At 42.8% G+C, this 25,094-nt stretch overlaps 2 protein-coding genes across 3 annotated transcripts in view; both read left to right on the forward strand.

The window, feature by feature from the left end:
• Positions 1 to 7,984: 7,984 nt before the first annotated feature.
• LOC119044245 (melanoma-associated antigen 11-like) lies at positions 7,985 to 8,590 on the forward strand. The gene is given in 1 exon segment (XM_037138523.2): positions 7,985 to 8,590. A coding segment is annotated over 1 exon segment (606 nt).
• Positions 8,591 to 15,378: 6,788 nt separating this feature from the next.
• TMEM185A (transmembrane protein 185A) overlaps positions 15,379 to 25,094 on the forward strand; it is a 48,925-nt gene continuing 39,209 nt past the window's right edge. Inside the window, exons 1-2 of one of the 2 annotated variants that reach the window (XM_053664064.1) lie at positions 15,391 to 15,478; positions 16,920 to 17,010. Coding sequence is in view for 1 of the 2 variants with exons in the window: in XM_037138512.2 (XP_036994407.2) it covers positions 15,441 to 15,478 (38 nt within the window). In the remaining variant the exon portion in view is untranslated. Of the gene's footprint in view, positions 15,479 to 16,919; positions 17,011 to 25,094 lie in introns of both variants that reach the window. The other variant, XM_037138512.2, reaches the window with a different exon arrangement.

Below are 25,094 nucleotides of genomic sequence, written 5' to 3' on the forward strand. Positions count from 1 at the left end.
AAGCATTTGATAAGGTACAGCACCCATTTCTGACAAAAAACAGTAAAGTGGGAATAGAGGGAACATTCCTCAACATAATAAAGGCCATATACGAGAGACCTACAGCCAACATAATGAGAAAAAACTAAAAGCTTTCTCACTACAATAAGGAACAAAAAAAGATGTCCTCTTTCAGCACTCCTCTTCCACATAGTACTGGAAGTCCTAGCCACAGCAATCAGACAAGAAAAAGAAATAAAAGACGTCCAAATTGGAAAAGAGGAAGCAAAACACTCATTGTTTGCAGACATGATAGTGTACATAGAAAATTCTAGAGACGCCACCAAAAAACTACTCAACCTAATAAGTGAATTTGGCAAAACAGCAGAATACAAAGTCAGTATGCAGAAATCAAAGGCATTTTTGTACACCAACAATAAAATATCAGAAACAGAAGTCAGAAAAAAATCCCATTTGATATGGCAACAAGAAAGGTATAGTACTCAGGAATAAATCTAACTGAGGAAGTAAAAGTCCTGTACTCAGAAAACTACAGAAAAATGGAGAAAGAAATCAAGGAAGACACAAACAAATGGAAGCATGCGCCATGTTGATGGATTGGAAGAATTATCATCAAAATGCCCATATAACCCAGAGCAATTTATATATTTGATGTAATCCCTATTAAAGTACCAATGACATATTTATCAGATATAGAACAAATATTTCAAAAATTTATATGGAACCATAAACAACCCCAAATAGCTTGCAGCAATTTTGAGAAAGAAGAACAAAGTAAGAAGGATCACAATACCTGATGTCAAACTGTATTACAAGGCCACTGTAATGAAAACAGTGTGGTACTGGCATAAGAACAGAACAATTTGTCTGTTGTGTCCATAGACAAATGGAGCACAATAGAGAGCCCAAAAATAAACCCCAGTCTCTATGGTCAATTAGTATTTGACGAAAATGGTAGACACATAAAATGGAGTAAAAATAACCTCTTCAACAAGTGGTGTCGGGTGACCTGGAAATCTACATTATAAAAAAGAAAAAGAAAAAAGAAAGAAAGTCAATTACCAAGTTACACCATAGAAAAAATAATAAATTCAAGGTGGATAAAAGACTTAAATGTTCATGATACCATAGAAGTCCTAGGGGAAAACATAGGCAGGAAAATCTCAGATATTCCACGTGGCAATATTTTCACCCATATGTCTTCTGGAGCAAGGGACATAAAGGAAAGAAAAAAAAACAAATGGGATCTCATCAGAATAAAAAGCTTCTACACAGCTAAAGAAAAGAGCATTAAAATGAAAAGAGACCCAACCAAATGAGAAAACATATTTGCCAATGATACCTTGGACAACAATGGCTTGAACTCCAAAGTATATAAAGAACTGACATGAGTCCACTCCAAGAGGACAAACAACCCAATTAGAAAATGGGCAAGAGGCCTGAACAGACACTTCTCCAAGGAGGACATATAGAGGGCCCAGAGACATATGAAAAGATGCTCAGCATCTCTAGCCATCAGAGTGAAACAAATTAAAATCACAAGGAGATACCACATCACACTGGTCAGAATGGCCATGATAGGAGGACTTCCGCCAAGATGGAGGCGTAGGTGGAAACACTTTGCTTCCTTGCACAACCAAATCTAAAAAGAACAAAGTTTTAACAACAATAAACATAACCAAACCACAGAAAATCGAACAATACGGAGTCTGAAAACAATAAACCACTCACCTAAACCGGTGAGAGGGGCGAAGCCAGCAGCGGAGCGGGTCGGGCAAAAAAGATCCCCCGACCTCAGCGGCCAGCTGAGGGTGCAGATCCCAGGTGCGGGGTGGCTACTGGCTGACCCAGGGAAGGCGCGGCGCTGCTGGCTGTCTGCGGTTGGTCATGCATTTGCGCGCAGATAAACCAGTGAAGAGACGTGCATTGAGACAGACCACGCAGGTCCCGACGCAGGGCGGCGGGCTGGCACATTTGCACTCAGATAAATGGGCAGGGATGAGCAGTGAGGCGGACTGAGCAAGCGGAGAGGACCGCCATTGCTCCCTCTCTGACCCCCACCCCCACATACAGCGTCACAAACCAGCAACCTGGGTGGCTCCACCCTGGTGAACACCTAAGGTGCCTCTCCTCATTCATAACAGGCAAGACCAGATCAAAACATGGCTCAAGTACAACTCAGAGCCCCAGAGCCAATACATCTAAGCGATGAAGAAATAGCCAAACTTTCAGATGCACAGTTCAAAACACTGCTGATTAGGATGCTCACAGAACTGGTTGATTTTAGTCACAAATTAGAGGAACATATGAAGGCGAAACTAATTGAAATGAATGGAAATGCACAGGAAACCAAAAGTAATGGAAAGGAAACTGGGACTCAAATCAAGGGAGCAGACTAGAAGGAACGAAAAAATGACCAAACAGAAAAATATAAAGAAACAAGAATTCAAAAAACTGAGGAGAGGCTTAGGAACCTCTAGGACATCTTTAAAAGCTCCAACATCCGAATTATAGGAGTACCAGAAGGGGAAGAGGAACAGCCACAAGTGGAAACCTTATTTGAACAAATAATAAAAGAGAACTTCCCCATTCTGGCAAAGGAAATAGACTTCCAGGAAATCCAGGAATCTCAGAGGAGTCCCAAAGAAGGTGGACCCAAGAAGGAACACACCAAGGCACATCATCATTACATTAGCCAAGATTAAAATGAAGGAGAGAATCCTAGAAGCAGCAAGAGATAAGGGGACAGTCACCTACAAAGGAGTTCCCATCAGACTGTCAGTGGATTTCTCAAAAGAGACCTTCCAGGCAAGAAGGGTCTGGAAAGAAGTATTCCAAGTCATGGAAACCAAAGACCTACAACCAAGATTGCTCTATCCAGCAAAGCTTTCATTTAGAATGGAAGGACAGATAAAGTGCTTCTCAGATAAGATCAAATTCGAGAAGTTCATCATCACCAAGCCCTTATTATATAAAATGTTAAAGGGACTTACCTAAGACAAAGAAGATAAAAAAAGATGAACAGTGAAAGGACAGCAAACTCACAGTTATTAACAACCCCACCTTAAACAAAAGCAAATTAAGAAGGCAGCTAGATCAGGAGTGGAAACATAGAAATGAAGATCTCAAGGAGGGTTAGCAACAGGGGAGTGGGAGGAGTAGAAGGGGGGAGAAGGTACAGAAAATAAGAAGCATAGATGGTAGGTAGAAAATAGATGGGGGGAGGGCAAGAATAGTATGGGAAATATAGAATGTAAAGAACTTGAGACACGTGTTTATGAACTAAAGGGGGGAATTGTGGAGGAGGGGTGTGCAGGGTGGAGGGGAACGGAGGGGGGGAAATAGAATAATTGTAATGGCATAATCAATAAAATAAAATATATATTTAAAAATTAAAAAAAAAAGAAAGAGGAAGCCTGGAACAGAAACACACAATGGGCCACAAAAAAGATGCCTACCGTGTGAGGACACACTCCAAATTGCCATGAATAATTCACACTTTTAGTATGCTGACTCAAAAATATGGACAATCCAATGAACACACTGAACTTTGAGTAAGGGGTAGTGACAGATGCCAGCCCAGAAAGTCATTGGGAGTCTTTGAGGAGATGATCCCTGGGTCATGCTGAGCATAGTGCCTTGTCCATGGTGAGCTGTCAACCAACATAAATGTGGATTTTGAAGACTCCATATTGGGGTTGTCTCCTTCAGATAATATGTCACCTTCTAAATATTCTGGCACCACCACATTAGGAAAATGTACTTGCCTCCTTCCCTAAACCATTGATTTCTAGCTTCAGAGGCAGGATCTGGAGGTGTTGGGGGTCCCAGAACAGAGATTCAGCAGCCAGGGGGTCATCACAACTAGATATGAGATTTCTGGAAAGTTTCCCCATTCATATCCAGGGCACAAATCCCTTTTTGGTAGACACTACCTTGTCCAAGCTCTGCGACACATCTCCTCCACTCAGTATGAGGCTGTGGCATCCTGTACACATAGCCCAGGATGCCTGTGGGAGCCCTTGGTTGAAGTCACTTTGTCTTTTAGGGAAGACACAGGATCAGCTCTGTGATAAGATCATCAGGGGTCACCATAGAAGCCTGTGCTGTGTTTTACACACAGTCTGCTCAAGACAGGCACCATCTTCCTGTCCTGTGCAGTGGTGCTGAACCATGAACCAAGTGCATTGCCCATTTCAGGACAATTGTGCCTTCCCTTTCCTTTAGACAGGAAATGGGTCTCTGGACATCTGTACCTGCATTCCCTCCCCTAACCCCCAGATCAATTCATAAAACTGGAAGGAGATGGGACCTCTCTTCCTCTTCTCTTTGCATTCCTTGAATCCAGCCTTTCCCTTCTTCCTCCATTTCCAGTCCAAGTCCAGAGTTCTCCCACTAGTCCTTGCAACATTACCATCCACATGAATGATATCAGCACATTTTCTGTGGTCCTTCTTACCTCCCCTAGGAGCTCCCCACTTCTTTCTGAACCCAGTAGTCAGAGAGAAAATTTTAAAACCTACAAAGATGCATGTTCCCTGGGCTGCTTTCCTCCTAGAGTCCTCCACGGCCTATTTTTGACATCGAGAGGGAAATGGGAAGCACATTTGGATCCTGGACACCTGCAATAAGTTCACTGTTGTGTGGGGAGGGTGGTCAAATGGGACTTTAGAACAAAGCATGAGGGAAAATCAAGTGGTTAAGGCCACTGGGAACAGGGGAATAGGGTGAAGATGGTTGTCACTTGTTGTGCTAGTAAGATCCCCAGAGGGAGAGCTTTGTCCTCTTCTTTACCTCCTAGGTTCCAGCAATGCCTCCTCCCCCTTCCCTTATGAAAAAGGCAGGGCCTGACTCAGGAGGACGAGAGGTATGGGGATGGTGGATGAGTCTTGTTTCCTAAAGAAACTGAACCCAACTATGTAAACAGTGATTTCTTATAAGGAATTGTCTAATGTGGTTATGGAAGCTCAAGATGCTTTGGGTCAAACTCTAAGATGTTAGATAGCTTCATTTTACCTTTTTCCCTGCTTGATACCAGCCATCCACAAACTTGACGTGTCACTTGATGACGCCATTCACACACCCAATAAATAAACACCTATGACAATGGTCAAAATCTGGTACATTGACAACCCTAAATGCTGTCAAAAATATGTAGTAGTAGGAACTTACATTCATTACTGGTGGGAATGCAAAATGGTACAGGCACTTGGGAAGTCAGTTTGTCAGTTTTGTAAACATGATTTTAACATACAGTCCAGCAACTGTATAACTATTTACCCAAAGCTGATGATGATGTATCAGTGTAGGCACATTTGTTGTTAAAAATGGACCATTTGGTGGAAGACATTGATAATGGAAGATAGTATATATGTGAGGGGGAAACAGAGACTTACTGGGAAATCTCTGTATCATTCTCTTTATTTTTCTCTTTGTTGAAAAGTGCTATAAAAATTAAGCCTTAAAACAAACAAAATATGAGCAACAATATTGGAAAAACAAAACTTGAGCATCCCTGGGGGAGGCTAAAGACTGTGATGATATTGGGGTGGGGGCCTGGGGCAGCAGGGAAGTTGGGAGGGGCTGTAGACTATATGATATAGATGACAAGGACAATAAGGGAAAAGATTTTAAACTTATGCCCCTACTTCTTTACAAAAATATGAGGCATGCAGATCACACCTGCCTTTAACACTGGGGAGACCCTTGGTGAAATGATGACCACAGGCGGTGTCTCAAGAATTCTGTAACTGGATGTTAGACAGCCTGAAGATTTGACCCAAGGAGTAGGGCCTCAGATCAGCAGATAAATGACCCTGGTACAGCTCAGAGTCAAGTTGAGGTACCTGAGGAAGGATTGCAGAGACCCTGGACCCCACAACCTAAATGACCCAAAAGAAACCTTCCCCTGCTCTGATACCTTTAAGACCCCTTGAAGTGGCATTTGCTGACTTCCACATTTGGGTCTAGGAGAGACTGGGAAATGTTTATAAAGAACCCCAGTTTGTTGACTGGATGGGAGGGTCCAGGTTCTGGGGGGAGTCAAGATGGGGACCTTGAGGGAGGAATGAAGACCTAGGACCCTATATCAGAGATGGATCCTATGCCTCTGCACTCAGTCTCTGCAGGCTCCAGACCAGAAGGATAACCAGATGAGGTGATTCCTGACTGCTGCCCAAGGGTGGGGGTCTTCTAGAGGGGTAAGCCTTGACCTGAAGAATGTCGCTTCAGAACACTAGAGAGTGGCCTTTGCCTGCAGGATGCATCCTCGGGTTAGGAGAAAGGATAGATCTACACCCTGAGGAAGGAAACACAGATACCTTGAGGTAACTGAGGGGACTCTGACCACACACAGAGAGGGCCCAATAAAGTTGGCCCCTGTCATCCTTGTCATCCCTGAAGGTGGCATGCTACTTTTGATAATGGGCAAGGAGGTGGAGAGTCCTCAGGGAGGTGAGGTCTTGGTTGAAGAGGGAGATGTCAAATGTTCCAAGTGGGGGGAGCCTGGATATAGGGCAATCCATGGCATGACTGAAAATGAATAACCTGCAGGATGGGAAAACCCCACCAACATAGAGGGTGCTATTTCTGTTGTCAACATTTTGTGATGTTGGCAGGAGCCAGGTGATTTGGGGTATGGGTATGAGCCTCCTTACTTTGCTCTGTAGTTTCTTACAGAGGTGAAGACCTTGGTCTTAGAGGATGACATCAGCTCATTTGAGGAAGTACTTCTGGTCAACAGAGAGCAGAGACCTTAGGTCATGCCAAGAGTCAAGGTGAGGACCCTAAAGAATGAGTGAGTATATCTCAATACCTAGAAAAATGTGGGGGCCCCAAATAAATATGGTCTGTGCCTACTGGAAACCCTGGCCAAGGTTTTCAGGTTGAGTGCCTTCTCATTTTCAAATCCATGGTTCCAGGGAAGACATAGTCTTGGTCTCAGGCTCTGGACTCAGGTCTGTTGAGGCAGCATCCTAGAATCTGGCAGAGGTCATGGTGAGGACTGAGGAGACCCTTTACACCAGGTCATGTAGAACCCATAGTGTATGACCACCCATTGTTTTCACTTAGTGACCACCCATTATTTTCACAATAAGCTCCTGGGTAAGTACTGCCAAATAAGGGGAATTTTAACTACATTCTGTTATGTTTTAGCAATGTTTGATCTTGTTGTAAGAATTTGGTCTCAAGCTAGCAGGTGGGGGGTGGGAGGTAGAAGCTGGACCTGAGTTAGCACAGAAGGATCCCCCACCAAGAAATGAAGGAAATTTCTAACACCCCGCCTTACACGATTCTACTGTCAGTCCCAGAACATATGACTGTGCCAACTGCGTGATGGGGAATCTTATGGATATGAGGTCAGAGAGGAAATGTCTGAGCAGGCTTCTCACTTCCTTTTTCAGAATGTTAAGGGACAGGTTACCCAGGAGGCAAGACCCCTATGCAACATGAAAGCACCCCTAAAGATTAGACCTAAGAGTTGCCTTCACCAGAGTTGCCTAGGGTGCATTTGTCAGCTTAGACCACTCACACAGTCTCTTCCCCACGTCCATAGGTTCACATTGCCAACCTTCAGCCCATACTCTTACTGCCACCTGACACAAGTCATCATGCCTCTGGGTCAGATGAATGAGCTCTGCAAGCTTGAGGAAGACCATCAGGATCAGCGAGAAACAGGACCTGTTGGAGGTTCAGCTGATCATGGCTGAGGAGGAGGTGGGCATGTATGACTCCTGTCTTACTCTCTCTCTCTCTCTGACTTGTTACTAGACAGCCTAGAGGAGATGGCTTCTGCTGGGACACCTAGTCCTCCCCAGAGCTCTCTGGGTGCCTGCCCTCCCCTGCCTCTACCATGGCTCCCCCGCCCCCCCAGTGGAGCCAATTTAAAAATGAGGGTTCCAGAGGCTAAGATGAAAATGGTCCAAGGAGCAAAGAGGTCTTTGAAGATACTGAGTGTTCACTCTAACATATCCTACATTTGAAAATGGCTGACTTGGTAGAGTTCCAGCTCCTGAAGAATTGTGCGAAGGAGCTCACCACAAAGGCAGAAATGCTGAGCAGCATTGTCAAAGAGTACCAAGACCAATTCCCTGAGATCTGCAGAGTAACCTCTGATTGCATGCAGCTTCTCTTTGGCATTGATGTGAAAGAAGTGGACCCCAGCAATCACACCTATGTTCTGATCACCTCAGGCATCACCTATGATGGGATGGTGAGTGATGGGCAGATCATACCCAAGACCAGCCCCCTGGTCATGCTCCTGAGACTGATCCTCCTAGAGGGTGACTGTGCCCCTGAGCAGAAGGTCTGGGGAACACTGAATGGGGTGCATGCCTGAAGGAGGTCTTACACCTATGGGGAACCCAGGGAGCTCATCACCAAAGTTGGAGTGCAGGAGCAGTACCTGGAGTACCGGCAGGTACCCAGCAGCCATCCAGCATGCTACATGTTCCTCTGGGGTCCCAGGGCCCACATTGGAACCAGCAAGTTGAAAATCCTGGATTATTTTCTAAGGGCCAATAACGAAGATCCCAGTCTCTTTCTATGCTCGTGTGAAGGAGTGGAGAGCAATGAGGATGAAAGGACCTGAGGCAGAGTTGCATCGAGGCACATTTCAGGTCCACATCCATCAACTTCTCCCTGGGAGCAGGAAGTGAGGCTGAGTCTTCATGTGGTGTTTGAAGAAAGAGCATTCTATGCTCATACCACACATATAGAAAATAATGACAACATTTTAAATCATTATCACTATTTTTAAGGATTTATGTTAGTTCTACTAAACAACATATATTTAATCAAATTGAAAATGAATTTGATTAAAATCTTCAATTTGCTTCATTTTAATACTTGCTTCATTTTAATTCCACGTTTAAAGCATTCTTTTTTTTCGCCCTTTTTAAAAAATTTTTATTTAGTTATTTTTCAAGTACATTTTTTGTCTATTTCTCCCATCCCAGCCCCCCCACCCTGTCTCCCCCCTCTCTCCCATTTCCCCCCCAGTCCTCATCCCTGTGTCTTTCATACTTGTTCCTCAAAATCCCTCCCCATGTTTCCCCTTAAATTCCCTTCTCTCTCCCCTCTGGTGGCTGCCCACCCGTTCTCTATTTCAGTGTCTTTGAACATCTAATAGTAAATGTATCTCATTAAATCCCCAAACAAAAAGGATAGACTTCATTCTTTGAGATGGATACATGTAAAAGTCTTTGTGAACATAAAGTTGCTTCTTGAATTCTATATTTGCATACACTTAAATATGAATTAACAGTCGTGGAGAATATGTTTGCTTAAATTCAACATTTGTTTGTGAAAAACAGAAAATAAAAAGAATCAGTACATTACAAAAAAAAAAAAAAAAGAAGAAAGACCATTCTAGGTAGTGAGGGCTAGGGCGAGTTGGTGGAATAAGGGCTGTAGCATCTTTGGTTTCCTATGATAATTCAGAAGTTTATCCTTACTTTCTTCAGGCATTTTTCAAATGTCATTTCTTTTAATGAAGGGTTTCATAAGTTTCACATCTAAGTTTACAAATTACATTAATCACACATGTATTTGTACTTGTCCACTTTAAGAGCAAAAGTTTTGCTACTGTGTAACACAAATTGGGACACCCTCCATCCTAGTTCGTGATCCTGACTTAAACAACGTGGCATTAGAACAGCATTTCCTTGGAAATGTGAAAGAACTCAGTAGTGCAATCAATTGGGTGAAAAAATAGAAAAATAAAAGTAAAAAGTTGTTAATTCTTGCTTCTTATCCCTTCTGGCTGTTATTCTATGAAACAAACTGTATAGGTATCCTTGGATTTGCTTGGCTCATTCAAGAAAGTAGATATGTTTCATGTGAATAAAGATAACCCATGCTCAGTGGTTCATTCATTCCCTAGACAGTCACTGAGCCTCTGTCCTCTGGAAGATGCTGTGTTAGTAGTAGTGGGGACACTACGATAAGTAGGATTACCCACCCATAAAATGATAGTGTGGGAGCCGCAGTTCTATAAGGAATGTGATGAGGTCCTACATAACAAGTAAAAGAAGAGGAGAGGTAGTGGGGCTCCTGGAGAGTGCTCTCAAGTGTAAATGGCCTGAGCCAGGGCAATTTGGGGCTTTGGATAACTGTAAATCCCTCTGTAGGCTTTGAATGTAATGAAGCTGGGTGGTGGCAGTGGCCAGACTCCACAGATGGTGCAGTTTGGGCATAAAAGTCTGTAATGGAGAATTGCTCTGAAATTCCTTTTGAATTGTGGATAAGCCAGAGAGAAATGTCCACCTGAAGCAGGTAAGGAGGGTGCCTATCGTGTGCTTCTTTTACACTGAAGAAGAACAAAGTGATAGTTTTATCCCCATTATCTGCAAGGTTTCCCTCAGAAATTAGGGTTTTAATCCTTGAAGCAATGCCCCTAAGTTACTGGACAGACACTTTTCTCTCTGGTCTGGGAAATCCAAGGCTGACTCCACTGAAATGACAGTTTATTATAGTTACCTTTAGTTTAACTGGACAACTGTATGCAAGTTCTAGATTTTAGTGAGAGTAAATGAAAGAAAATAGGAAGTTTTAATGAAAAGATAGCTGCAAAGAGAAAAGGAGTTGGTCTTGGAAATTCTGGGGCTTTGGGTTAGTTGCATCCTCTAGGTGATTGTCTGCACCCAAGAGCAACAATTTATCCTCTAGAAGGTAGATACAATGAGCAGCAATTTTGGATAATTTCCTATTTAGTTTCCAATTGAGCTGCAAAATCTCTGATCAGAGAAACAAATTTTCAGAGGAAAGATTGGTAGGGTCTGGTGTCAAAATTTTACTAGAAATAAATACCAACTACTGTAGATTAAATATATACCAGTTTCTTTGTTCATGCATGTTCAGAAGTGTGGGAGGCAGCAGAGACTCACAGCTGAATACTGTGATAGTGCATGGAATGGAAGGTGAAAATTCACAGTCCCATAAGACTTTAAGGTATTATTGCAACGTGAAGTGCAGAAAGATGTTCTGGGGTGAACAGGATGATGCCTCCCTTTGAGATGTATAAAATATTTTGAAAATTAGATGTGAGTTTGGACTTGAAACACCTGCTTCACAGTAGGGGCACTGGAAAAAGGTGGAGAATTTCAAGGGAAATGTGACTTTTTGAGAAATTCCTCCTAGAAATTAAGGGGATTTTTTTCATAACAGATTATAACAGCTGCTTTTGATAAGCACCTACTATGCAATAGTCAAATGGAAAGATGTTAAGTGCTTATCCTCACCTTGTCTTCCTCTTCCCTGGCTCCCTGAACAAATGGGAACACTACATTGCCAGGCCTCTTGTACTCAGGAAGGGTTGTGTGATGACCCTTTGCCAATGAATTTTGAGCAGAAACATTGTCACAGCCATTTGTATAGGTGTCACAGGGTCCATGGATTTATTCTCAGGCCATGAAAATACAGACACAGAGCACTCTGTTTGCTTATCCATGGCCTTAAGTCATGCACATTTGCCCCTGACATGTGAGATAACAGATTGTGTGCCTTTAAGGCCCTGGGCAAGGGTGGGGGTATTCAAAAGAGGAGCTGGCCCCCTGGAAGCTGGCTGCAAGAATTCATGCCTCCTGCACCTTACTCAGTGCTGCGATGTCATGATAAGAAGGTCAGCAGACAGCTGGCCCTGTTGCAATGGTCGTGTCCTCCTTCTGGAGCCCAATCTGTTGCCCCCATCACCACTGCTGCCCACACCACCCACTCTATTTCCACACTGGCCCCAGCATACACAGCCTGGGGCTTTGCTCTGCCTGTGTTCCCACAGACAACTGCTCATTTCCAGGTAATGATGTACATGTGCAATTATCTTCACATGATAGTCCCCAGAAAAGTACAGTGTGGTCCCCTTGATAGTCCCCTTTTCAGTACAGTGTGGTTCAGGCAGAGCTGGCAGGATATGATGTATCTTCTTGGTGAGTCTCCTAGCTGCTGGTAAATAACTATTATTGCCTGTGAATGTGTGACTAATCACTATGAGTATGAGCTATTTTCAAATAATTCCCTTTGTAATGTCCAAATGCTTGATTGAACTGATGGACTTGCCCAGCTGATTATGAGGTGTTGCTGCCTGATGCTGAGGCAGAGAGGGTGGCAGGTGTACCTTGTCAGTCACCCGCAGAGCCAGCTGACACTTTAGTGTCCCAAGCAGGCAGTTTGACCAGGTGAAAGCCTGAAGCAGATGGCATAGGTGGTCACCAGGGTGCTTCCCTAGACACCTCCAATGTCAAGTGAGGATTTGGAAAGAACCTAAGCAGATGAGGATTTGGGGGTCCTAGGATGCAGGCTGTGAAGAGATTCAGCAGTCTCAGGAGAGGAGGATGGAGGGGGGCCCACTAGATTTCATATGAACTTCCCTGGGTTGGCCTAGGGAGGAACTTGGGAGCAGATGCAGCAGGAGGTGAGCTAGAACCCTAGACACATCATGAAATGAGTACCCTTGGGAGATATCACAGGACCAGAACCCTGTGGGTCACTGCAGGATGAAAGCATGGATCAGGAGAGCTGGTTCTTGGAGGAAACTGACTGGTGTAAGACAGTGCTCACCCAAGGAAGCTATTGACCTCAGGGTTGTGGAAGCTGGGACATCCCAAGTATCCCCCAGGTCCTTCAGAGAAGCCTTTCCAGGGTGTAGTATACTGTACATCAGCTTCTGTGCAGATGCACACCACCCAGGTCCCTAGCCAGTCCGGACCAAGGTGGGGTAGAGCACTCAAGACCTCTGCTGCTCATCAGAAGGAGTGTTCTGACATTCTCTAGATGCCCTCAGCCTGCCCCGTGAGTGGTTGGTGTGATGGGTCTCAGCCATGATCCTGCTTCCCTGAAAAGCCCCCATTTCCCAGCCAGAGCTATAGCCTGCTGTGAATCCCAGCCTTCTTGGCAAGGGGCTGACCTCCTGCCTGGCTCCTACTTGCCCTCTTCTGTGGCAAATATTGTTGTCAGCTCTCCTGGAACCTTGGGTAGCAAGTGATTGGTCCTAGGTCTCAGCCTGTCTTTGGTCCCTGAATTGGAATTTTACACAGGGATAGGGCTGGGCTGGTTGCAGGATGCTGGGTATGACGCCAAGGGACATCCACAAGATAGAATCAGAGGCAAAGTCATGTTGCCCAGCACCCAGAGATTCTATCCAAAAGGGCCCCATAGAAAACCCCTTGTGGAAGCATGAGAGCACTGGCTCTATGAGCACTGTGCAGGAAACTGCTGCCTTGCAGTGTTCCTGATGTCTAGCCTGCCCAGGGGATTGAGCCATGGAACAACTTTGCTTTCCATGAGAGTAGCAGTGAATTTGAAGCAGTGCAGGTACATATACTGCTCAGAGATTGGGGACATGAGACTTTGATTTAGTCCTATTCTTCCCATATATGGACAGGTCTGTACGCTCCCCTTGGAAATTTGGTTTGTCAGACCAAGAGAATATACTGGCAATTTGTTGTGTACTTGTGTCCTACTCCTTGGACTAAACAGTCCCCCTTGCAACCTGCTCATCTCTGGGGCAACTGTGTGCCTGGAGAGCAGTGGGTTAAGCTCTGGGACTCGCCGGTATCTCACCATAGTATTACATGCCCTCGCGGCTCTGGACTCTGAGCAGCCTGCCTGATCTCTTTAAAACTCTTGAAAGAGCAACAGTGGCTGTTGTTCAAATGTCTTAGAAGATGATTTCACTCCTTACTGCTTTTTTGGGGTGAGTCCGACAGTAATTAAGATGGTGCTGGCCAGTCTGGCCACTATCAAGTACCTCTTTCTAGAAGCATATGGATTTCAGGTTCAGCCAAACCCAAAGTTGCATTTTTGTTCCTATACCCTTACTAACTGGGTGGCTCAGGATACATTCTACAAGCTTCTATGTGCCTCAGTTTTCTCTCCTATATTTAAATGTTTACTGGTAAATTCCTCTGGGGTACACATTTGACTCTAATTGAAGGATGGGCACGGGAGGTGGAACAAAAACTCTGGACAGGGGCCTGGTGCTTCAGCAGCTGACAAACTTGATTCAGGTTACTGTTCCTTAAAAACACTGCATATAATATCTATTTCCCAGTGGGTTTGGGGGGCCTAATTACTACTTGTGAAATGTTCTCAAGTTCTCAGAAGAAAGGTGATACATCATGGCAAAGTATGAGTATAGCAATTGTGATCTTCTTAAGCTGCCCCAGGGCTAACCTGTATAAAATTGCCATTCATGAAACTCTGGTATTCTAACAATGACTATTATCCATGATATTAGACTAATGTCTAAGGTATTGCTGTGCTCATGAAAAACTCTTGAATCATCTGGAAGGAAGTGAAGAGGGTAGACTAAGTCACCTGCTGTGACCTTATCCTGCTCTCCAATTCCAAAAGTAAATAGACTTCTTGAGGAGGTAAGCAACTGAAAGAGCACCAGATAGCAACAGCATTCTTTGAGCACCTAGCATGCATCAGGCAGTGTGTTATGTAAATTATGGAATCTTCCCAACAAGATTGGAAAGTAGGTTTTATCATCTCTATTTTGCAGAGGAGAAAAATTGGGGATCAAAGATGTGGACTTGCCCAATGAAGATGAATCTGGGAGTTTAAATATGGTCTGGAGTAGTGGAAGAGGACAGATGTGAGGTGACCAAAAAGTTCAGGCAGAAATCAAGGGGTCTTTGAATTAAGTTATTAAAGCAAGGATGATTTCAAATTTCCAGTTTAGGCACTGTTCACCGCCCCCTCCCCCCACCCAGTTAATACATCTGTTGCCAAAGGAGAGGCAACCCAAGAGGGCAAGGCCATTGGGAGGGAAGGTGACTTTTGTGCAGGGTAACCTGAGTTTGGGAAGGCCAGCATATCCTTGACCCTTGGGAGGGAAGTGGAGGAGAGTTTGGGTTGACAGATCTGTCAGGTGAAACCTGGGATAAGATTGACAAATGCAACGCATTATCCTTGGCCACTACCTCCTCTCCCAGAGGAGGCTTAATGCTCACTAAGGGAAATGTCTAGAAGGCAACGTGGACCAAGGTGACAGGTGCCGTTGAAGACCTTACTGCAGGCCTCCTAAGCAGCCCACTCCCTCCCTGCAAGCCTGCACGTAGTCAGCGTCCCCGCTTGGCAGTCCACCCCCTTCCACAGATCCCGGTCTTAACCAACCTCTAGTACCCGGAGTCTGGTCAGCCCACCGTGAGGAGAGAGGGCCAGAGAATGGCGGTGAGCGCTACTTTGGCCTCTCCTCAGTCAGTGGGCAGGGCCTAGTGCACATGCGCGGTCACTGTACGGAAGCTCTGAGGGAGGGGAGAGGAGGCGGAGACTCAGGTTTCTCTGGGTGGCGGCGGTGGCAGCAGCAGCGGGGCAGCAGTGGCAAGGGAGGCAAGGCTGGCGAGGGCACTATGGACTCGCTCTAAAGCGCAAGCTCCGAGGCACGGGGGGCCGGGGGGCGGGGGGAGGAGGAGGAGGCAGCGGTGAAGTTCTCCACCATGAACCTGAGGGGCCTCTTCCAGGATTTCAACCCGAGGTGAGGCGCCGCAGGCTCGGCTTTAGGAAGGCTCAGCGGGCTGTTGCTGCCTGCAGCAGGAGGCCGGGCACCTGCACCTCTGGGCGCCTGCCCGAGCCTCCCTGCGGGTGAGAGAGACTCTCTAGATTTGGTCTTGGCGCATGCCCGCTTCCTTCTCCCACACCTGGTACCTTCAGTTTTCTGGTCCTCTGTGCTGTCTAAAACCTCCCGGCCAAGGCCCCCACCTGGCCCCGAGGGAACCTGTTTCTTCCTGGCGTGACCTCCCTCATTACTGTCCCAACTTCCCCCTCTCCATTCCAGCTTCTTACATGCTGCTACCTGTCATCCATTCCCCACATCAGGGCCATTTTGCCTGCACACACCTACCCCCTACCCCAGCTGTTTCCTCCACATCTTCCCAGCCCTTGAGGTTTTCCTTAGAGGTAAGCCCATCCCTCCCTTGTTTGTTTCTTTGTCAGACTGATATCTGAAACGTTGGATCCTTGGAGTCCGTGTCAGGGTATGGCAATACCTTACATAAATGCCTTTGGGGATGAACCTTACAATTTTCCATATGCGTTTTCTCATGTGTTCACTGTAAGTTCATTTGCAGGAAGTAGATACTGCTGTCATATTTCCCATTTGGGCAATATCCATTGGACAATGTGGAGAGAATACTGGCTAAGGAGTCATGCATTTGTCCTTGCACTTGCCCAAATGTTCTGTAACTGTTTCATCCCCCAGGCTGTGAGCTCCCTGAAGCAGACCATTTCCTGCTCATCGCACTATCTCCAGCACCTCCCACCATATCTGACAAATAGTAGGCACTTATGAAATATTTGGAGGACTAAATTGAGCCAGCAGACCTGGATTGGAGACCAGGTCATATATTATCAGGAGATTCTCTGCTCATTTGAAAAATAAAAGTTGGCCTAATTGATCTCTTAACTCCACTACTTTATGAAGAGCATACTAATTTCCCTTATTTGCTGGTGGGAAGCCATGCATTCAATAAAACTGTTATATGCTAGGTCTTATGCCAGGTGCTTTAGATGCTGGCAGGTCCCTGGTTGGGGGTAGAGAAGGGCATGTAAGTAGATGCTTGACAGCACTGTGCTGTATTATACTGTGGGAGCCAGGTGGAGCCCAGTAGTCTGGGCTGGTTATTGGGAAAGAAAGGATGTCTTGGGGGTGCAGAGAGAGAGAGAGAGAGAGAGAGAGTGAGTTGGGAGTTCAGTTTCCTTGGGAACAGTGACATTTTAAGATATGAATCATTGTGACTTCCTAGGTGCTCTTGTTCCTGTTTGAGCACTACTAAGTTCATATTTGGGTCTGGAGTACCAATGTTCTAATCATAGTGTAGTTATGATCATTGTTGGCCTTGAAGGTATTCTGCATAGAGGACCTTATTGAGAGCAGATAATGGAAAACAAACTGCAGCGTCTTCCTCTGCTGTTTGTAGGAGTTAGGACTGGTCAGCAGAGTGGCAGGATTGGTGCTGAAGTTGGACAGGCCTTGTGTGTTTGCATTGTTTGGTGAGGGTGATAATAAAGGTAAGTCAAGCCTGAATTGTTTTGCATCCTTGGCCCACTCACTTATCTGTCCATTCTAGCTGTAGAATGAGTATAATCTCCCAGCAGATAGGGAGGCCAAATTAATGATTGACTGCAAAGTGCTTTATAAATAGAAAGTTCCAGGACTATTTTGTAAGGTGATAGATAATTCATAAGCCACAAAGAACTGCATCGAGTGATCTAACTCACATGTGAGAGTTTCCAAAGCAAAATAATGCTGCACAGATAACATCTTTAACCATTTTTCTAATAGCTTCTTCCAAATATTGGTATATGAAAATTACAGTAAAATATTAGGTATCTAAACAGATTTATATCAACAGTACTCATCAACATATTTATCGACACTTTCATTGTACCTGAAAAGTTTAAAACTGTTTTATAGGGTTCCGATTTCCTGAATCAGTGGGAGTGAACAGTGTTACCTCACAGTGGTGACTACTAAGACAGTGGCAGGGAATATTGGCAAGTCTGATTTTGTTTTTTAAGTTGGTGGTGTGTCATGTTTTGTAGGTACACCTAGTTTTTGACATTGTTCTTTAGTCTGTTCTATAATGGAGAGGACCTTCCAGACAGCTAGAAAGCAAACTTGGGGGTTTAGACAGGAGAAACCTTGTGCCAGGGCCTCAAACATTATTGCTGCTACTTTGCTCCCAGTTGAACATCTCCCTTCTACCCCAGGATTTTGGCATATATTGTACTCTTTGCCAGATACGTCTCCTTCTCCTCCCTTCTCTTCTCCTCCTGACCTAGTTAACTCCTATTTATTTTTGATATCTCAGCTCACTTGTCACTTGCTAAGGAAAGCTCTTCTGACTTCCTTGACCAGGTCCACTGATTCCTGTTTATGCAATCTCTGTATCATGCTCTACTCCTCCATCATAGCACTTATTTGTCTGTGTGTTTATTTGACTAATGCCTGTCTCCCCTACTATAATTTCCTCCTATAAGCCCTATGGGGCCGGGGCCAGGGCCAGGACTATGTTTATTATGCATACCTGGAATAGTACCTGACTGAATAAATATTTGTGGAATGAATGAATGAATTACTCTCCAGAACCTATGATGGAAATCTAGAGCTGCTTCTTTCAATAACTTCTTTCCTGGTGGTCTGTGGCCTCATTCTCTTTCCTTTCACCCTTTTCCCTTCTTCAGAATGCAGCCATTCTATTGGTGAGATAGGAAAGACCATGACACTATGGCAGAATGTGGCTGATTTTGCTTTGTAAAGTATGTGTAAAGTGTGTCCCCAAAATAGTCACTGTCATGGTTTAGTGAGTCCCAGTTCATGGGTCATGGCTCCAGATCTCCTTTCCAACCTTTTTATCTTGGTGAGAGTCTGAACCCACTGCTCTGTTGCCAGTGCTCAGAAAAAACTGCAGTGACAGAGAATGATTCATATGTGCCACCGCTGAGTTGCATAGGACTACCAGCTGATCCTCTGCCTGTTTCTATCTGGCATAGAACTGGTTCATCATGAACTTTTTAGTTACACAGGTTAAGACTTGCTGAAACAGATTCACTGGACCCACCAAGTTCTTCCTTGAATGCCCAAGGCTTCCTAATAGCTAGGGAGCAGTATTCATTGAATTGGCATACTATTACAAGTATACAGCATTGGCAAACTGTGACTCCAAAATGTTCCTGGGAGGTAGAGATCTGGGAGTAGGTGTCATTAAGCTGGCACCCTGCCCTCCCCATGGAGCATTGGGATTTTCTGCTATCTTGGTGGAGGTGCTGGCTCAGAGAAGGACCTTTGGCCTTGGTAGCCAGGTAGTGCTTCAAGGCAATGAGAACTCAGCAATGTCTTCTGAGTCATCCACAGTGAGCTCCTGACAGAATGTGGTGCATCCCACAGGTGTACTAGCCTTGGGCAAAGGTTGAGGAACCTTGTTCTAGGGATTCTGTCTGGTGGGCATGGAGTACTGAGGAGATAAGTAGTGTTTAGAAACTCCCATGTGCTGGAACTTCTAAAGTTATTCTGGAGTCTGTTATCTTGTCTCTTACGTGAAATTGGGAAAAAGTGAAATGTGGTTGATGGTAATTGTTAACAGTCTATTTGTAAAGTATTTATATTTAAAGCAATCATGACTCAAATATCTCCTGAGTTCCTACTGTGCGCCAAGAAATGTGCTAGATGCTTTAAGGACAAAAAGAAAGGGGATATAGTCCCTATTCATGCTCAAGCCCAGAAGAAGCAGCAGAAATGAAACAAATTACAATTCAATATAGGATGAGGAATTCCAGAGACAGGAACCAAATGCTGTGGGAGCACATGGGGGTAGATCCAGTAATTCTGTCTAGAGCAGGCCTGGAAGGTTTCACAGCTCAATCTTGAAGGATATGAATATAGGGTTTTGTAAGACTAGGGGTAGGAAAGGCATCTTAGAAGGGACAAAGTATACAAAGGCACAGGGTCATGTGAGAGTGTGGTATGTTCAGACAGTGATGAAAGATCAGTGTGCTGGGAACACTGCTGGTGACATGTGATTTAAAATACTGTATGTAGTGTTAACGGTTACTTCAAATACTATTTACATATTATTTTTAAAAAAATACTGAGTGTATGTAAACTCTGTTAATGAACTGCTTACCACCCAAAAGTCTTTTCACCTGTCATTCTGTCATATCAAAACACCTATAGTAAGAAAACTTTTTTGATATACTGAAGTTATTAATAATAGCTGTGAATTATGGGGCATCTACCACATGCCAGGCACTGTCAGTGCTTCATATCCATTTTCTCAAATCTTTACAACAACACTATGAGTTAGATATCAGCCTTATTTTTCAGAGTCTTAGAAAGCTTGTGACTTCCCTAAAGTCACACAGCAAGCAGCCAAGTCAGGAATCTGACACAAGTAGGACACCTTCTGAAGCTGGTGCTCTTTCCTGAATGCCATACTACTTCTCTAATTTAGTGACAGCCCCCTGCCCTATGACATAGTAATTATAATATACTAAGGAGCCTTTTATTTATGAGTTGTAAATGATTAAACAAAGCGAACCTTATTCAGAATTTATACACCCAAATGTGTATTATCCTGCAAAGAAGTTACGTAGGGTAAAGATAAATATATATTTGGGAGTAAAAGTAGATTTATAGTTGTTCATATGGAAACTAATATAATAATTAATAAATAATACAGGAGTAACTCTAATTCATATACTTAAAACTGTAAACCTACTTTTGCCCCACCCAGTATGTATACATATTCCATTGCTCATATGCCTTGTTACATATCTGGAATTTCCTCTGGAAATCTGATTTCCTTTGGATTCAGATTATAAATCATGTAAGGAAGTCAGTTTTGTCATATAATAATATATCATTTTTAAACCCAAATAATCCCACCTAGTTTGATCACACTAAACTTGGCTCTGACTGACATGGTCATTTCCAAAAATCAAATGTCCTCTTGGTGAAGATTTGACAACATTGAGGATATTCAGAAGAACAGACTGCATGCTCTCATGATTCCAGGAGGCAGGCTCTAAAGATGGTTTGAGCAATACAGTGGAATTAGTGCATTGTCTCCCAGGGGGACTGTTTAAAGGAGACACATCTCATTTGAATTCATAATTTCTGGTTTTAAAAACATGTTTTGCATCACTTGGCAATTACACACATTTTTTTAAGCTGTGAGTTCTTTGATGGCCAGGATGTTGAGGCATTCAATAGAGGTGGTGATGAGTAATGTTGAATACAAATAGACATGTACTACTGGAGACTCTTAGTTTTATGAGAGAGACAGTGGGTTGGATGAATTTTAGATGGTTTTCTAGGACTCTGGGGTTAAGTTTGCCAGTATTGTTTGGGGTTTCCAATTTCCTTGCCTAATTGTACTTCGTCCCTGTGTAATGTGACTAGTATTTAAGATAAAACCCTTGACTTGAACTCTGGAGATGGGCTCTTTATAAGTGATGATTTGTACTTTGTCAGCTAAGACCTAATAGTGAGAAAAATGATTGCTGAATGAAGCTGTTACAACCATTCTGTTTTATAATATTAGCAAATGAAATAGGTAAAGTGATTATTGACACAGGGCTTTTACTTTCCTCATCTTAACTTATTGATATATGAGCAACCTGATGAGTGACAGGCTTAGGTAGAGAGTGACTCATGCATTACTGCACACTTTTGCACCAACTTGGGCTCTTTTTGAGTCCTCCTTATAAGTGACTTGATTTTATTTGGCTTTTGCGCTTTCTTATATCTATTGGTTAGATATTTTAAAATATTTTCCATCTTAATAAAAATCAGTTCAAATTGCCACTAAAAGACATTAAATTGTTTACATTATTTTACTGCTATTCAAGTACAGTTGTCTGCATTTACTCCCCTCCACTCCCCCCACCCAATCCCAGTCATCTCCACCTCGCTCTCCTCATTCTACCCCTCCTTGGATTTGTCCATGTGTCCTTTATAGTTGTTCCTGAAAACCCTTTCCCCTTTCCCCCCAATATGCCCTCCCAACTCCCTCTGGTTACTTTCATATTGTTCTTAATTTCAATGTCTCTGGTTATATTTTGCTTGCTTGATTGTTTGTTGATTGGATTCCACTTACAGGTGAGATCATATGGTATTTCTCTATCACCACCTGGCTTATTTCACTTAGCATAATGCTCTCCAGTTCCATCCATGCTGTCATAAAGGGTAGGAGCTCCATCTTTCTCTCTGCTGGGTAGTATTCCATTGTGTAAATGTACCATAGTTTTTTGATCCACTCATTTGCTGATGGGCACTTAGGTTGCTTCCAGCACTTGACTATTGTAACTTGTGCTGCTATGAACATTGGGGTGCATAGGTTCTTTTGGATTGGTGTTTCAGGGCTCTTAGGATATAATCCCAGCAGTGGAATTACTGGCTCAACAGGCAGTTCCATTTTGAGTTTTCTGAGGAAATTCCATACTGTTTTCCATAGGGGCTGAACCAATCTGCATTCCTACCAACAGTGCACTAGGGTTCTCTTTTCTCCATGTCCTCTCCAACACTTGCTTGTTGCTTTGTTTATGATGACGATTCTCACTGGTGTGAAGTGGTATCTCATTGTGGTTTTAATTTGTGTCTCTTTGATGGCTATTGATGCTGAGCATCTTTTCATATGTCTCTGGGCCCTCTGTATGTCCTCCTCATAGAAGTTTCTGTTGAGGTCTTTTGTCCATTTTTTAATTGGGTTATCTGTATTCCTGCAGTGGAGTCATGTGAGTTCTTTATATATTTGGAGATCAAACCATTGTCCGAGGCACCATTGGCAAATATATTTTCCCATACAGTTGGTTGTCTTTTCATTTTAATGCTGTTTTCTTTAGCCATGCAGGAGCCTTTTATTTTGATGAGATCCCAGTTGTTTATTCTTTCCTTTATGACCCTTGCTCTCAGGGACATATCAGTGAAAATATTGCTGCTTGAAATGTCTGAGATTTTCCTGTCTATGTTTTCCTATAGGGCTTTATGGTGTTATGACTTATATTTAAGTCTTTTATCCACCTTGAATTTATTTTTTGTATGGTGTAAGTTGGTGATCGAGTTACTTTTTTTTTTTTGCATGCATCTGTCCAGGTCTCCTAAAACCATTTGTTGAAGAGGCTATTTTTACTCCATTTTATGTTGCTGTCCCCTTTGTCAAATATTGATTGACCATAGAGACTTGGATTTATTTCTGGGCTCTCTATTGTGTTCCATTGGTCTATGTATTTGTTCTTATGCCATTACTATGCTCTTTTGATTACAGTGGCCTTGTAATAGTGTGATGTCAGGTATTATGATCCTTCCCACTTTGTTCTTCTTTCTGAAAATTGCTGCAGTTATTCAGGGTTGTTTATGGTTCCATATAAATTTTTGAAGTGTTTATTCTATGTATGTTAAATATGCCATTGGTACTGTAATAGAGATTGTGTTGAACCTATAAATTGCTTTGAGTAGTATGGACATTTTGACGATGTTAATTCTCCAATCTGGGAACATGATACATGCTTCCATTTGTTTGTGTCTTCCTTGATTTCTACCTTCAGTGTTGTGTAGTTTTCTGAGCATAAGTCTTTTACCTCCTTGGTTAGGTTTTTCCTAGGTACTTTATTTTTCTTGTTGCTATATCAAATGGGATTTTTTTTATTGATTTCTGCTTCTGTTGTTTCATTGTCGGTATACAAAAATGCCTTTGATTTCTGGATATTGACTTTGTATCCACTGTTTTGCTAAATTCATTTATTAGGTTGAGCTGTTTTTGGTGGAGTCTATAGGATTTTCTATGTAGACTATCATGCCATTTGCAAACAATGACAACTTTGTTTCCTCCTTTCCAATTTGGATGCCTTTTATTTTCTTTTCTTGTCCGATTGCTGTGGCTAGGACTGCCAATACTATGTTGAATAGGAGTGGTGAAAGTGGACAACTTTGTCTTGTTCCTGATCTTAGTGAGAAAGCTTTTAGCTTTTGCCCATTGAGTATGTAAAAGACATTTAATTTTGTCAGTAAGGTTCTGCTCAGTGTGATAGGTGGAGTCCCTTTAATAGTTTGGAAGAGTGTCAACCCATTTTCATTTGGAGTCATTATCTAAAGTGTTAGAAACAGAGGCACTCACGGGGATGTGTGCATGCATGTACATGCAAGTGTGCCTTTGCCATTTAAGCCAGCAGCCTTCATTGAGGGGGTCTAAAAAGAGTCTAGTTGCATTCTTTTGATTTGCAGAAAATAAATATTAACACATTTACACTCACAGTGTCATCTCTTTACTAGGTATATTTTCTTCCTCCTTACCTCTCTTACTTAATCCCTTTCCCTTCCCTACAAGTTGAGAAAGGAAGTTTGAGCCTCAAGCCAAAGCTCCATATACATTTCAGAGAGGATACTAACTTTGTAGTTTGACATATGTGATGCTACTAGTGGTCACACACTTACATTGATGATTCAAATGAGAGTTGAATAAATTTATTCAGCTCTCTTTAAATTTATTTAAAGGTGAAATTGAAAACGTGAAATTCAGGAAGTAGTAGTTGATTCCAGAATATCCAGTGGAACCTCCATTTGCTGGTTGGTGAAGAACTAAGCAAAGTTCATTTTTGTATTGTACTTGGACTCTGGTCTGAATGTTTCTTGAAAAGTAACTCAGAGTAGTTTAGGCTTTTACCATGATTTTTTAAAAAGATAAATTTTCTTAGCCCCGGTTGGTGTGGCTCAGTGGATTGGGTGCTGGCTTGCGAACCAAAGCATCACCATTTTGATTCCCAGTCAGGGCATATGTCTGGGTTGTGGGCAGGGTGCCAAGTAGGGGGCACATGAGAAGCAACCACACATTGATGTTTTTCTCCCTCTCTTGCTCTCTCTCTTCCCCTCTCTCTAAAAATAAAATAAAATCTTTACAAATATTTTTCTTACCACTGTGTTATTGCGGCATCATATTTTCTTGCCAGTCAGGCTAGGGATATTCTATTTGATATGTAGCTTTTTATTTTCTATTTGGTTCTCAAATATATTTGTATAGTTGAGGTACTATTTCCCCTTCCCTCAGTTAAAAACATATATATATATATAAATTACATGTTTTAAAATTTCCAGTTGTATTAATTTTTTTAATTAAATGAATAGTTTCTTTATTTTCTTCAAAGAACCACTACTGGTGTAACTTATTAATTCTGTTTTTGTATTTCTATTTTTACTTTTAGTTTTATTATTTTTTTGACTCCTTTAGTTTTTTTCCCCTAAATTTCTTAGAAACTCAATGCCTTAACTTTCCATTTGCCTCTTTTTTCTTTGTTTTCTGTTTTTATTTTATACTTTCAAAGTAAATACATTTTCTCTGAGTTTTGGTTTGGCAGCAGTCCAATTGTTTTGATGTTTCAGTTGTGTTTTAGAAGTGTTTTACTGTGTGATAGTGTTGTATTTCATCCTTGATTTAGTCATTATTTAAAACTAACATTCAAAAGTTCCAGCAAAGATAGAGGCATAGGCAGAAACACTTCCCTTCCTTTCACAACCAAAAGAATGATAATAACCAATTTAAAAACAAAAGAACAACCAGAATTGCCAGAACATTATTTGCACAAAAGTCCAACAACCAATG

The sequence above is a fragment of the Artibeus jamaicensis genome, unplaced genomic scaffold, assembly GCF_021234435.1.
Source record: "Artibeus jamaicensis isolate MK-2021 breed Jamaican fruit bat unplaced genomic scaffold, CSHL_Jam_final contig_3330, whole genome shotgun sequence".
Taxonomy (NCBI): Eukaryota; Metazoa; Chordata; class Mammalia; order Chiroptera; family Phyllostomidae; genus Artibeus; species Artibeus jamaicensis.